This window comes from Xiphophorus couchianus, chromosome 1 (genome assembly GCF_001444195.1).
Source record: "Xiphophorus couchianus chromosome 1, X_couchianus-1.0, whole genome shotgun sequence".
Classification (NCBI taxonomy): domain Eukaryota; kingdom Metazoa; phylum Chordata; class Actinopteri; order Cyprinodontiformes; family Poeciliidae; genus Xiphophorus; species Xiphophorus couchianus.
In genome coordinates this window covers 21,113,346-21,128,971 of record NC_040228.1, presented here as the reverse complement: position 1 = coordinate 21,128,971, position 15,626 = coordinate 21,113,346, and the positions used below count along the sequence as shown (strand labels likewise).

The 15,626-nt window shown below is 37.7% G+C and overlaps 1 protein-coding gene across 3 annotated transcripts; it reads right to left on the bottom strand.

Annotated features, from left to right (window-relative positions):
* Positions 1-1,405: 1,405 nt before the first annotated feature.
* LOC114148341 (dysbindin-like) lies at positions 1,406-15,004 on the bottom strand. Of its 3 annotated transcripts, none has more exons than XM_028023568.1 (4): positions 14,537-15,004; positions 7,128-7,277; positions 6,602-6,751; positions 1,406-4,531 (listed from the first exon to the last, which is right to left on the bottom strand). In XM_028023568.1, the coding sequence occupies exons 1-4, from the start codon at positions 14,577-14,579 to the stop codon at positions 4,230-4,232; spliced, it is 645 nt and encodes a 214-aa protein (XP_027879369.1). In that variant the 5' UTR covers positions 14,580-15,004; the 3' UTR covers positions 1,406-4,229. The 3 variants fall into 3 exon arrangements, with proteins under 3 accessions (XP_027879369.1, XP_027879360.1, XP_027879378.1); XM_028023559.1 differs by having other exon boundaries at positions 1,406-4,537; positions 14,537-15,001; XM_028023577.1 differs by lacking the exon at positions 14,537-15,004 and adding an exon at positions 7,486-7,638 and having other exon boundaries at positions 1,406-4,537.
* Positions 15,005-15,626: the final 622 nt, after the last annotated feature.

The following is a 15,626-nucleotide window of genomic DNA, read 5'->3' as shown; positions in this document are numbered from 1 at the left end:
TTTGCTTTTGTCTGCATCACAAACTGGATGCTGTCTAGCATCCAGACCATGCTGATGTAAACAGTTAAGCTAAGTTGCATTCTGTACTTTGCTGGTTGAGGGACCAGTTAGCTTTATTATACTGGGGGGAGTTGAGGATAATATGGAACATACGTAGGTCAGTTAATCAGGGGATTAAGACCAGCTGTGTTCAAAAGAAAACAGACAGACTGAATGGAGGTGAATAAAAAACACAAAGGAAGCTGAACTAGACACAAAGAAACCAAGGTGAAAACTAACAATCATCTAAGAGACACTAAAATGCACAAAGAATACAACACAAGAAGCACAAAGGAATGAACTGATACAACAACACTTTCAAGCAATAATGGACACAGAGAAATAAACTGAGTACAGCTAAATATTTCGAGTTTGTTATTCTATTTTTTCTCAACCAAACTTTTTAACCCTGTATCTTTGGGTTAGCTCAAAATTCAAAATGGAATAACGAGGTTTGACCAGTGACCTGAAAATTTGAAATATCTCTGAAAGCCTGATTCAAATGATTGCATGACCTCCTCGGCTGCAGAAACCTGCAAACCACCCACTTAATTAAGCCAGGTATGTAGCAGAAGAAAAACATCTAAAACATGCAGAGCAGTGGTCCCTCAGGACCCAAAATGAGAAACGCTTATTTAGAGGAAGGATTTTTATTGTCTAAAGGTGTGACTCCCTGTCCTACATGTTTTAGATTCCAGCACATCTAATTTGAATGACTGCATTGCCCGTTCTTCATGCAGTTAGTGGTGCTGAAGTCTGTTAATCACATAGTTATTAGAATTAGGTTGGGGGCTGCAAGTGCACCTAAAACAAACAGGACAATGAGGATTCAGGAGCAGAGTAGAGAAACATTGGCCTAAAGCTAAGTGAAATATTCAATTTAACCAACATGTAAGGAAGGTTTTACTGCCAGTATGGTTCAAAACTGTCCTCATAATGGATCTTGTGGATCTCGCCAGCAAATACACTATCCACAGACATTCGTAGCATCCAGGAACAGGCAGAGAACATTCAGTTTAATGCCAAACTTGCAAAACAAGTTGCACTGGAAACCTGAGCACATGACACAAGTCAGTGTATGTCGGTACAATAAAGCTTGTGAAGTTATATTCAAATTTTCCAGCAAGTGAGTACAGGCCAGTCTTCAGAAGAGTCTTGACAGGTGTTATAGTGAGTAAGCATCTCTGATTTTTCAGAACATGTCAAAACTCTACAAGAGAGAACAAGCCTTCACTGAAATTGGGGGAGGAGGGTCAAAAGGTGTGGGAAGAAAGGCAACTGAAAGCAGAAGTACATTCAGCAGTTTTACTCTCAGGTTAATTTTAATGGTGGCATTTTGTAAGGCGGGAAAAAGTGCAACAGTAAAAAGGCTCTGGGATTGCTTTATTAACAGCTTTACTGTTGTGCTGCACCACTGACATCTTTATGCATTTGCAGAATAAATTTAACACACAACATGAGCACATAAAACCTTTCTTAGGTGTGCCATTTTTCTCCATCTGTTCACACCATAAACATGGAGTCCTCTCCTTTAACAATACAGGGAGAACGAGACAGCATATTTTACACAGGCATTACCAGCATATTTTAGAAAGTACTAAGAACATATAAGCAGACATTCACAAGATTATAAGGGCATGCATTTGCAAAAAAAGAAGAAGAAATCATTTCATTCATAATGTACAAAATACTTTCTTCATGCAAACAGAAGAAACTTTACAAACAGATTTTATTTCTGTCATCAGTGGTTGATGTAAAATCACCACTTCAAAAACTACTGATTAAGAAAGAAAAGCAGGTGTGTATTTTTTGTGTTTTCATTTTGTAGTCAGAAAACCTGGTAAAAAGCAGCCACTTGTCACTATTTGCCTCATATGGAGGGCTGAGAATCTAATGCATCCTGTTTTAAATTTTTCCCAACCGCTAACGTTTTCCCATGATGTGTGCAGTGCGCCAGTTCCACCCTATGAAGCTTACCAGAAAAACCCTCTGTTGTAAACAACCATCCTCCACTGCGAAGACAGAAGTGCCGATCCGAACCACATGGCTATTAATGTTAATTCAATATATGGAAGCGTGGCCAACATGACTGCTTCAGTCACTTCCTAAGCTGATATTGTTAAAACTACAGTCAGACTGTAGTTCTACAATAGGGCGGAAAATTGACATCGTCGTTCACAACTTATGGTTCTGTTTGCTGATGGGCATGATGGAAAATCTACTGGAGGGAATCACAACACAGATGACCCCAAAATTACTATGTCGACAACTCTAGAAGACACAGGTGGAGCTCTCCACAATCACCTGGCTTGATGACCAAAATCTATGAGTCTGAAGGATTGTGTGGGTCAGCAGGATAATAGCACCAAAGTGGTGCAACTGTATTAATTACTTTTCACTCTGTATTTCAGTACCAAGTCATTAATTTGCACAACAATGCCTTAATAACTGTTAAAGGGGTCATTAAGCACATGTACAACATAAGTAACTATATGATCTTCAGTTGTTTCAATAAATAACATTAGAACACGATGTAAAGCTTAAAAAGTCAATTTTACATAATATTTCTCTTTAACTTGTGTATATGTTGGACAAGAATTTGAGGACTGTGAATGTGAACTTTTTTATGGGGTGTGAGAGCAATTTTTATCCTCTTATCCTTGCAGAGCGCCCATCTGCCTATCTCCAGCAGTCACTGGTAGAAAGGTGCAGTACACAATTGTGTGGGAAAGTTACACTAGCCCAGAGAGAAATCACTTGCGCACAGGGAGAAAAAAAAAATCTATAGATTTGGATGTGTACCAAGAATCTTCTTGCTGCAAGGCAACAGCGCTAACAAGTGTACCATTGTGCAACACGCAACACTCCCTGATTCTTGGCTGGGGATTTTTAAATTAAAACATTTTTAATTGAAAAAGAAAATGAAGCCCAATATATTTCAAACTCACTCATTGTTTGTCACTAAACAGTATTTTGGCATGTTGTTGTAGCTTTGTCAACATAACAAAATCCAGTAACTGCCTGCTCTTTTTCTGTTTTTCAGTTTCTGCTAATAAAACCCAGTTCCTAAAAAATGCACTGCTTGACCTCAAACTGAAAATGTCATCATTGAACTCTTTGAGCTCTTCAAGCAAAGAGCTGACACTTTTAATCTTTATGGATTAACTACATATCTTATAGTGCAAGAGTTAACAACAATGAAAGTCAAAACATGCTGTCGAGCAGGTACTCGTGGAAGTTTTGTAACTCCTGTTTGGAGATAATGTTTGCAAAGAGAACTGCAAAAATAAGAGCATAAAAAAATCGTACTTAGGTTTGATGCGTAATCCTGTTTGCTAACAAAAAAAAAGCTGGCACTGTGTTTTATAATGCAACATTATGAATACATGGCAAATGATTCAACAAACTTCAAACAGATTTGTCTAAAATAACATAAATAAAAAGAAAATCCATGAGCAGGATCAACAGAGGCGTTTACGCTTGATTTGTTCAATACTGTGGTGTGTGTTTTTATTACTGGATATCTTACAAAAGCAGTCTGTTACTAGCTCTATTTCTTGGCCTCTTTTGTGACATGTTTTCCATTAAAAGTATGGTGGAACTGCTTTCATTCATAACCAGATCTTCGACTTACTTGATTTAATGTGTTTTCTGTGTCTCTCAAAAAACAGATATGTTTTGTTTTTACAACTCATAACGAGTTTCATGTTTTTGAAACAGAGCTGTAGTAAAGGTTCTAGAAACCAAATGTTCCTAGAACCAACCTACCGTAATTCTTAAATAGAGTCTACCTGTGCGTTTCAGGTTTCAATTAGGTCATGTGGCCTACTTAAATAGTTTTTAGTTCTTCGTTCATCTGTTGAGAATCTGAGCCTTTAATAATAAAAACAATATCAGTAACAGTAACAAGGATCCCCCCTGGCAAATTGAGGAGTAAAACTGAACTTGTTTTATGTCAATCAGAACAAGTGCAGACGAAAAAATTGACTCATTGTATTGATATAAACGTCTTCTGACACAACTGCCAAGAAACTATCAAATGAATGTGCCACAGAGCTTGTAAAGTAAAGGTGGTAAATCATAAAGAATGCACAATCTAAAGGACAAAGGTAATCACAGTTGACCCAAACATGCGGGACATTTCAGCTCATTAAAAAAGAACGCATATGCACCGGGGGAAGGAAAAATATTCAGTCTTTTTGAAGGGTTGTTGAAAAGCATCGTTCTTCTTCATCTTCTTCCTCTGTTTCTTCATCTCTTGTATTGGGAACAGAGGTTAGAAGCAGAGTGTCGGCGTGTACTTCTTCATCATCAGACTGGATCACTGGTGTGTCGGCTCCGCCTGCACTGGTAACACTGGAACCAGATGATGTTGAAGAAAATCGAGACTGGGCTCCACGGTAGACTTCTTTTTGCCTTTGCAGCGGTGCTCGTTCCCTGTAGACAACCTCTGCTTCTTCATCCACCTCATCTTCATCATCATCCTCACAATCTATAACTAGGTGAACAACATATTACCGTCATTTTTATCAGATTTAGATTTTTAAATAAATAAATATTAAATTAAAATGCACAGAGAAGAGCCTAAAATGTGATTGTGTTGTCTTATTGCAATACTAGTGTCCACAAGATATGTGAATCGTTTTACACTCCGGCTTTCACAACTTTAATATTCATCAGAAGAACTTTAATATTCTTTTGTTGTTGATTTTGCGTCATATTTGGGTCAAATATGATGCTCACAAATTTCACCACCTTGACAAAAATGCCAGTTACTTTTGAACAAAAGTAACCTCAGTGCATAATAGCTGCTGCCGTTATGCTTGACTGTGGGCGTGTTCATCTTTGGGTATTTTTGCACCAAATTACCGTCTAGAATTGTGGCCTAGATGTTCAACTTTAAACACATTTCTCTGAAAATGTTTATGGGATTATACATCCTGGCATAATCAAAACAATACCTGGGGCTTCTTGAGTGTGGGCCTTTTGACAGCTTCACTAACTAGTTTCATCAATTACAGGCTGAATTACATCAGAGTTACAGAGCAACAAGAGCATTAAGGAATTTACAACCCGATAGAAGGATTTCAAAATTAACTCTATAGCAGAACCAATGAGATATGTTGAAAGCAGCAGCGTTCTGAACAAGCTGAAGGCATAGAAAAGAGGCCTGGGCGACCCTATCGTAAAGTTTTCTTCTTTATGACTGATAACTCTGCACAAACAAATGCTTTTAATTTGCTGTCTGAGCTATGGCTTTAGGCAAAGAATGCAAATGAAAGAGAAAGAAGAAAATCCATCAGGGACAGCTGCTCTCTGCATTAGGTTAATCAGACTGATTGTAATTGTCACATCACCTGAAGTGGACAGAATTCTGCAATTCAAACACATTAAATTCATATTTCAATGAATCATGAATTTAATGTGCCCACTTATGCAGCCAGATTACTGCAATGTTTTTTTACACCTCTTCTTTGAAAAATATTTTTTCAGAAGAATTGGGCGGGTATTGTAGATGAGATTAATTATCACACTCATCTATTTTATAGCACATAACCCTGCATTTTTCACACGAGTGTTCACACATTTCCCTCTTTCCAAGTTCTGACATTTACTAGAAAACATATCTGCCTCTAATAAAATAAAATTGCTATGTGGTTGGAAAAAAACTCCAATAAAAGTCAGAAATCTTTGAAATTGCACCTTTTAAAAAGATGCCGTAAAAATTAAAAGATCTTAAAAGAAAAGAATATCAGTAGTAAACAGAGGTGGTTTTAATGATGGATTTAGCTGATTTTTTTCCCCTTACCTTTCAAAAAAATAAATGTTGCTGTCATGAGAACAGGTCATAACAAAGATCCTCTTAACCTGTGATGAAAAGACTAACGCTTGCCACTCCTAATATTTCATGCAGTTACTTGGCAGCCCAAAAATAAATTTGTATTGAACTATACTATACACAGGTGTCAAACTCCAGGAAGGCCACTGCCCTGCAACCTTTAGATGTGCCTCTGCTGCACCACAACTGAATAGGATAATTAGGTCATTAGCAAGGCTCTGGAGAACTTGTCTACACAAGAAGGAGGTAATTAAGTCATTTCATTCCAGTGTTTTGTAGCTGTGGCACATCTAAAAGCTGCAGGACAGCGTCCCTTGAGGACTGGAGTTTGACACCCCTGAACTATACTCAAACTAAGGCAGATAATTGGAAGTTGGCTTGGGTCCTGGTGTTGGAATGTTAGCTCCATTAAACTGATTTTCCCTGGGGCAGTAGGTGTGGTTTGTCTTCTATAGGTGCAATCAGATTCCATGAAATTTGAGTCTTATGTCTTGAGGCCAAGTCACCTCCTCTTTTACCCTTGTCTTCCTAGAATTCTCTCTCAGCAGTTTGTTTTGTTTCACACTGGGGAAGTAGTTTCTGTGCTAAAATTTTGAAAGGTTAAACGATGTCAAAGGGATAGATGTATATGTGCCAGGATGTGGAGAATAGCATGTTTTGTATACAGATGTATAACATTTTTAGTTCCTGATCAGCAAGTAAAAATGTTTTTTTGTTGCGCACCTGGTAGTGGAGACGTTAGGGCTCCTTCATCACCAACTGAGCTTGAGTTGAGGAACACGTCAAGGGCTTCTTGATCTGATATATCCATCAGATCCATCTGCTCCAGAGTGTCCACGTTCACCTCCATAGATGAAATACTGCCCATCGGGGCTGCACCGGATCAATGCATAGAAAAGAAAATTAGTTATGTTTGAGTTTTTTTATTCTTTTTTTCCCCCCAACGTGTTCCGACTGGCAGTGTCCTGACAGCCAAGGAGACGCTTACACAAGTAGATAGATAAATAGATAGATAGATAGATAGATAGATAGATAGATAGATAGATAGATAGATAGATAGATAGATAGAGCAAATGTAATATACAATTCTACAGGATATAAATACAAAACTAAATACATAACTGTTCCATCAAAATCTATATAATCATGATATAATAGGGACTTATATTTGAACCAGAACGCAATATTTTGAACATTCTCATTCACTTCGGTTTGAGATTTACTTCGCCTAGGAGCAGAAGGCACTCACGTTTCCTGCAGTCGACCTGTAGGTGTGTAGAGGGCAGGTAGTTGTCCACATCATGCTGGTAGACGTCTTCGAAGAACCGTTGCCTGTCTCTTAGCTTCATGTGCTGAGCAGAATCATTGTTGTACAAACTCTGGGAATTGTCCTTTTCAGCTGAGCATCAAACGACATAAAGAAAAAAGTTATAAAGAAATATTCTTCACTTCCAATGAGTTAATGTACTCTGTCTTGAAATTTATTTTTTTATTTACAGAAAAATAACCTAACCACAAGAATCATTACCATAGCATTTTAAATCTTTTGGACTTCTTTTCTAAAAAATTTAGCTTTTGGCAATTATTTTAGAAACATACGTGATCACCTTTGTGTGTATCTGCCTGTGTTTGTCTTTCAGTGACTCATAGGGAAGTTCTGGTTTCATTTGCAAAATATGTTTGTGGTCAACTAATGCTGTTGCCTTTCAAAGGAGCTGTTAAAGAGGTTTAGTCTCTGAATAGCTGTCTGACACTGAAAGAGTCAGAACAAGTCCAGCCTGTTACTACATTTGGCAAAGCCTTGTTTTGCTGCCACACCTTCATTTTAAAAGGTGTCAGAAAACTGATTCTGACTGATTCTTCAGTAAGAGTCAATTATTGACTCTTATTGAGACAATAATTTCAAATAAACTTCAACTGAACCTTATGATAAAAATTTGTTATTTAGTAGTATATCATTGAAATCTATAATTCCCTAACATGTATGTATACGGTAATTTTCTGACGCTGTGATAAATAAGTTTGTTCTGTTGCTTGTCATTGAACCAAGTTATTTCACAGTGATAGTAGTCTGACCTCTAGTGTTCATCATCAGTTTCACACTCAGTGTCTTGTTTGATAGCAAATTTACATATATAAAAAATACACAAGCACGCCCACCCACCCCCGCACACACAAGCCCACGCCTGCACATGCCCACACGCACGCCCACACACACGCATCCACACATATTGCAAATAAAATCTGGATAATTTTTCTTTCTGTGTTGGTAGGTGTGTCCATTTTAATTTAACAAGTCTGAAATACAATAGAACAGGAAACCTTAAATAAGAAAAAATAAATAAATTAAATACATTATTATAGGAACATCTGTTCCAACTGTAAGCTTGCCTAATCGGACAGTGACTTTCAATAAGCCGAAAGGCCCTGGTTGCATAAGCATGCCGTGTCCTCCTCAGTACACACAGTGACTCTCCCCTGGGCTCCTCCAGCTGACACTTTTACTCATGTCACAAGTGTTTTGTACATGTACAAGAGTTTAAATATTGTTGTCCAGCTAATTTAAGGGTGTAATTATGCCTTTATTGTTAGTTTGTCAACATGAAGCGTCTAGGGTTAACAAGTTTTCATGATGCACAAAAGAAGCATCTTGATAGTTTTTGGCACCATTGTTCTCCTGTTGAAATCCATCTCTTGCGGCACATATGTGTCACCCAGCTTTTCTCTTCCTGGACAGCTACATCTCTAGAGAACTGGCTTGTCATTGTGCCAGTCATTTTTTGACTGCCCTGGAGGCGTGTGTGTCCACTGTCAGCCACTAACCATAACCCTTTATTCTGTCACTCAAACAATCCCTGGAGTCTGTAAAAAAAAAAAAAAAACTCAGCTGTTTACAGTCTCTGATGTTTCAGCAGTTAGTGGAAATCTTGACATAAACATTCGGTTTCTGAGGCATGTTTGTAATGACACTAAATGTCATGTAAATAAAATGGCTAGATGAACTGAGTGTTGCTACATAGGTATGGTTTACTCTTAAATTGTATGTTAACTCCCATGGTAAAACATTTCCCTTTTTTTGGAATGTGCTTAATATATAATGACTAGTGTGGTTGTCTTTACTCTTGTGAAACTGTTGAGAGGATCGAACAACTTTTTTCAACCTTCTTAGCAGAATGATTACCTTTGACGTTAACATAATTGTACCTATCATGAGGTGAAAATGCTGATTGATAAGAAGAAGTGTGAAATAACTTTTTAAAAATCGAGACAGGATTAAGGTTAAATCACTGCCTATCCTCAGAATAAACTTTTTCTGTATTCTGATATGTGCATAGATGGGATTTATCACTACTTCATGGGCTGGGTAAATCTTGTAAATCAGCATAAAAAATACTGCTGTAAATTATTAAATATATAAATATGCAAACACGTTTTTGTTTTTAGGCTTATGAGGGACTGAAATCGAAGGCTGCAGTTTTGAATATATTACAACAGTGACCTTGAAACACCTACTGGATAAACTAATCTTCAAATGATGTCACACTTTGTTAGTGATATGGGCAACATGCCACTCTGCCCATGGTGCCCTGCTTGAGGAGCTGCATAATTACTACAAAAAATGCATATTTTGTTTTATTTCATCATTTTAAAGGTGCACTTCTTTATATTAAAATATAAAATCTTAGAGACACCAATTAAGCAAGCAATATCACGACACTAAACCTTCTTGCTGTTGGTTTCTGGTTTGATCAAACCCTTACAAAAAGATGTTTGGAACTTTGAAAGAGATCTCAAAAAGGAAGAAAGAAATTTGGGAACAAAAACTTGTAGCCAACTTCCTCTGAAAAGTCAACATGAACAAAAATATGATTAGATCTGACTCAGCCTCTGTCGTCCTACAGAAACCCCCATACAGCAGAGGAACAATGTAATCAGGTCAGAACATTTAGCCAGTTAAAACTAAATGCATTTTTTGGGAGACCGGTCTTCACATAAGAAGTCCCTGTCACATCATGACCATGAGGCAGGAGTGGAAAGTTTAAAATAAACAAAGCCATCACTGAAGGCATAGGCTTGATGATGATGAAACTACACAGCTTATGTAAACCTCACTTTTTGCCTGTTGGCTTCTTTCTCTCTCTGTGACTCTTGCTTGCCATCTTTCTCTGCCCATGCATCTAAAAATCACACTGCATTACTCAAGATGAGATGACCAATGGTCAGATCCAACCCACATGCAGGATCAGCTGTGTGCCCTCATCTGCTTCTCTCTGCGTGGGCTGATAACATATATGTAGAAGAGTGACTCATCTAGACAACCTCTGAGCTTCCTATCTTTCTGCAGTGGAGGGTTTGTAGGAGATCTTCATGCAAATTGGCTGAAAATGCAGTTGTACTTCTCCTTGTGATCAAAATGTCTTTCTTCTTCTTCACACTGGGAAATCCCTCACTTTTGGCAAAAGATTTTAAAACGCAGACCATCTTAACAGTTCTGCTAAAATCAAATTGATTTTTCACTCCAGCCATCCCCTACTAACAGTTGAAGCAATGTTTTCCAAAAGCCATTTGGAGGAAAGTGTAATACAATAATGTCAATGAAACCAGGCAACCCCTTGCACATAGAGTGCTGTCTTACCCTTTAACCAGGGAAAAGAACACAGGTCATGTGGAAAATATGAGCTGTGGATTTGTCAGTGACCAGAGAATATCAGCTGTGACATGACGTTTGTTTTGTTTTGGAGGTTCTGTCCTTGGGATTCTAACAGACATAAACGGAAAAAAGGGAAAAACATGCATGTAGACAAATGGAGAAATAAAAGCTTGAAATGTGTGGGTTTATCTCAAATTCAGGAAATACACAGTATTCCTGTTGCATGTAATTCCATGCAATTGTTCCAATAACTGACAATACATACAAAGTGTTTATATAAGTTTTAATTGCTATGCAGGCCAAGGACAAATGGCCCATGCCGCTACTGGTGCTAAATTTGTAGCTTTATCTTATTTGACTTTGAAAATCCTTTGATTCTTGTTCATGACTCATGTCCTTTACTCATAAATCCCATATTTCCCTTTGTTAGCCCACATTAAACTATCATTGCTTAAGTCTTACTGTTGCATAACACAAGCAAAATCCTCCTCAAGCTGTATCCTTCAGTACCCAGGAATGGACTCTTTCTGTTTTGTACCACCTGACAACATTGCTCACATAATTATTTTTAATGTCTGGAAATGTAGCTAGGACTCTTTACTTCACTGAGTTTGCCATGGAGGGTTAAATTATGGAAGAATAAAAAATAGAACAATTTTTAAGAAGGCACAAAATTGTCATGCAATTTGACTCTGGCACATGTAGGTCCTGGTATAAAGTAACTGTAGTGTCAGTGATTTGTAAGAAAAAGCTTTGCTATTTGCTTGCCTCATCTAAGTTACATGCAGTAAAATACAAAGGCAAGTCATGCAATATTTTTGCATTTGCTTTATGAACTCCCCCCCCCCCCCCCCCCCCCCCCCCCCAACCCCAAGTACTTAAAGTAATTCATAGTTATATATGTACTTTACTTGGTCAATTTATATACTAAAATTAGCTTTTCAGTAAAATTCTAACTTATTGAATATGACTATTTTGTTTAAATAATTGACATTGTTGTAAAATCAGTCCACTCTGGAAAAAAGAACAATTCAAGTGCATTATTAAAAGACCAAGAAGATAATGACATTCATGCGTATGATGACTGTATATAAACTTTTCACTATTAAAAAACCTTTTGGATTGATCAGATCATCTGCACATGTAGAGGGGTAAAAAAACAAGTTGTTAGTAAACAAAACCAAGCAGTAAGAAAATAGGCACCCCAACATAATTTTTCATTTTGTATCTTTAATTTCTCATCGCAATAAGTTCTGTAGTGTTATTCTACACATGGCCGCTAGGGGCGCTGACGCGTTACTGACCAAGAAAAGATTGAGCTCACCAGAAGAATAAATCTTTCTGTTGAAGGTAAAAAGCAAGTACTCTCATCTTTTCTATATCGCAGGTCAGTAAAAATGTATGTTGATGCATAAATGTGGTGTCCAAGAATTACGAGGTTATAGACTCGAGAGTCAACTGGTGGGTCACTTTGTACAGCTTTGGATGGACATTGTGTAGAAAACGCGACGCATTTCTGGAGGCTAACTAATGCTAATGCGAGCGAACATTGTACACGTGTTGAGCTAGCTGAGAAACAGTTGAAGGACTAGAGATTGAGTTCATTTTGAACTTATTGTATTTTTCACTTTTGAAACGGCAAAAGATATTTTTCTGGTGTTTTTTCTTTATGGGTTATTTTAATAACACAGAAACAATGTTGTCAAACTCAATGAGTAAATGTTGTGCAGAATAAAAATTGTGAAAGCTATTAAAATAGTTAAAAGCAAATCCATATATTTTTATTTTGAAAGTTAAAAATATAAAAAGTCTGAGGAAAAGGGGCAAGGTATTTGAGTTAAAACAAAACTAATTGGTTTGGATAATTAAAAGCTATCTAAAATATTTTGTCATTCAACAAAATTCCGAATGTTAAAAATAATTCTCGTTGGGTTTAAAGGGATATTGCAGTCATTTGTAATGTACTGAATCGAAGGGTTATTTGTTGAAGTTTGTACAGTGATACCTGAAGTATTTGATATGAAGTATTGCATATGTAGTGTTGTATATGGAGTACGGTCATCAAGAGAAGAATAAATCTTCCTGTTGAAGGTAAAAGGAGCTCAACGTGTGTGTCATCTTTTCTATATCGCAGCATCACACGTTGAGGGAAGATCATCTACTACATTAGCCTCAGCCATCCGAGGTTGCAGGGTAACACACATGTTTATATCAAGAAATTTAAGTCAGCATAAGTTCAGGAGTTAAGGGTAGGACTAAAGGTGACAATTAAGCTAAACCACTTTATTTTTTCCCTATCTTCTTTTTATACCTCCTAGCGCTAATTAGTTTTTATTTTTCACCACAGTGTCCAAAAAATCCATACTTCTTCTGCATTTCCCAAAGATAAAGAAACTGCATATGCTGTTGCTTCTCTTTTCAGCTGCAGTTTTCACTCCCAGTCTCCCATTTCCAGAATGAAAATATTTCAACTGTGCCATTTAGTGCTGCAGTTATATTTCACTCTGTGGCATCACACTGAAAGCAGGGAACAAATGTTCCTATTGAACCTGTAAGTCACATGGCGCAGCATTCACTTCCCTTGTGGCAAGTGGCTAGAAATCCCATGATCATCTCTCTGATACCAGCGAACCCAGAACTTGAGAGCTGAGAAAGCTGCTAAAGCTGTTATGCAGCATGGCCACTTTCATCTGACAGCCCATCTATCTCCTCCCTTCTCCTCCTCCTTCCACTCATTTGCCTCCTGGGATCCCCATGATTGTGTCACCCATCTATGCTGCCACATATTTTTGAGAAATTACTACCCTTATTTATCAGGCCAGGCACTGCTTTTTTGCACGCCTCTTAGCCACAGAAGTCCATCAAACATAAATCATTTATGAGTGAGATCACTGCACCGCAATTGTAACCTCCCCCCTGCCTCCTCCCCAACCCCCCAAACACACATATCCATAAACCCACAGCCACATCGCAGAAAGTAAATCAAGTCTGGCCATTAATGCTGTCCTGCTTCTTTCTTCTATAACCAGCACTCCCATCAGGCAGCCTGTGTAATAGTACATAGTACACACACACACACACATATATATATATATATATATATATATATATATATATATATATATCAAACACTAATTTGAACTCATTTGGATGACCTCCAACAGTGCCCACCACTGCTCTGGCTGAAGCCTAGATTAACGCTTGTACTCATCCCCATACATATGTATTCACAGCGAGTTTCATATCTCTTATTTCTCATTATACTTCAGCAAAACAGTTACTCTAGAGTAATTTAATATATCAGAAAGAAAAGCAGTATGAAGGTAAGTTGTAATGTACAGTCCTCATGTAAAGACTTTCTTGGCTTTACCTTTGTCAGGCATAAAGAATTAGTTCTTATCCCTTCCCACTGATTAAATCTCAACTGTATCGACATTATGGCACCACCATCAAGGCTGTCAGGCTAATTTAGCCATGCCAGACAGGACCGTCAGCTATTATTATCACTTTGGACAATGAGACTTTTTATGTCCTCCTAATGAGGGCTGGAAGCAAAGGGATAATTAGGAAGGAAAAGGATGAGCTTACATAAGTAGTTTTTGGTGTTTTTGGGAAAGAATGAAAAGATATATCCTTGGGTTCAGTTTTCTAATTAACATAGATTTAGGAAAATTACAAAACAGTGTTTTATGAGAGTTATGATATAAGAATTAAAGTAGGACAGTCAGTAATAATCAAAGTTTTATTACAGAGCTCACAGATTTCAAATTACTTGTAATGCAGAAGACAAAGCTGTTCCAAAGTTTGTTAAGATTTAATTTTATCTTAATGTACTCAATATATTGTATCAAAAGAAGAGATTTTAATGCAATTTCAATTACACTTTAGTAGATGAGAGTAATGCGAATAATAACAGTACAGGAAAGAAGATACTAAAGATCAACTTATTGGCACTTTGTCTGCATCTGCACTTGTAACAGAGTAAATGCTACATTGGTTATACTCACACGCCAGACGCTTGTTGTGGTTTGTCGAGCCAGTAGATGACATGATCCAGTAATGTGGGACTGGCTGAAGACTGTTTACCTTTGACTGAGTGTGTACTTTTTCTCCTGTCAAGGCTCCAGGAAAGGATGCTGGTGCGAGTGGAGTGGATAGTCATCTAGTCATTGCATTTCTCCTGACTTCAGTGCCCTGAACCATCAATGATAGTACGCTCACATTCCCCTTTAACTCTCTTTCTTCTTCCCTGCTCTGCCTTTTTGCTGTGTTCGCTGACTCCTTCCCTCCCCCTCTGTTTGATTAGTTGTTTTTTTTCCCCAGGTTTTCCCTCTCACTGCTTCTCACTCTCATCTTGGCTGTTTTGCAGAGTCCCTCTCTCACACACACACATATATACAGACACACATGCTCTCTTACTCACTCTGTCAGACTGGCTAAGTAGGGTTGTAAGAAGCTGTACAGCTTAGATGTGATGTATATGGGGGTGTGTGGGGGCGTGCATGGGTGTGTGTGTTGAGGGGATGAGTGAGGCAGTGTGGTCTGTACCAACTGATGACAGTGGGGGTCAACAGGATCAGGAGGAGGTTTTTACATAATAAGTAAGCCATTTCAGCCATTTTTAGTTTTACTTAATATTTCCATCTTTTAATAATTGCTGCTGGTAAAAAGAGAATTGTAGTAAAAAAAAAAAGTTCTACATAATTAATTATGCATTCCTTTTGTTATGTATTACTTTTGTCTGTTACATACAATTACAATAAGGTGCTTTTCTGGAACTTTGATTTTTTTTAGGCACTAATGTCCTTTATTTAACAGTAATTGGATGAGAAGTTGGGAGGAGGAAGAAGGGGAAAACATGCAGCAAATGGTCCGAGACCTAGAATCAAACCCAGGACAACAATGCCGAGCACTACAGCCTCTGCTCTACAGCCTCTGCACTTCCTTTACCCACCGAGTCATCTAGCACCCCAGGAGCTTTATTTCTAAGTAATGTTTTTTGAAATAGAAATGCATTCAAGTGTAAAATTAAACCAAGAGAAGAATGATCAATGCCTTGCTATTCTTGAACACATGTGCTAGCACTCTTTTAGTTCC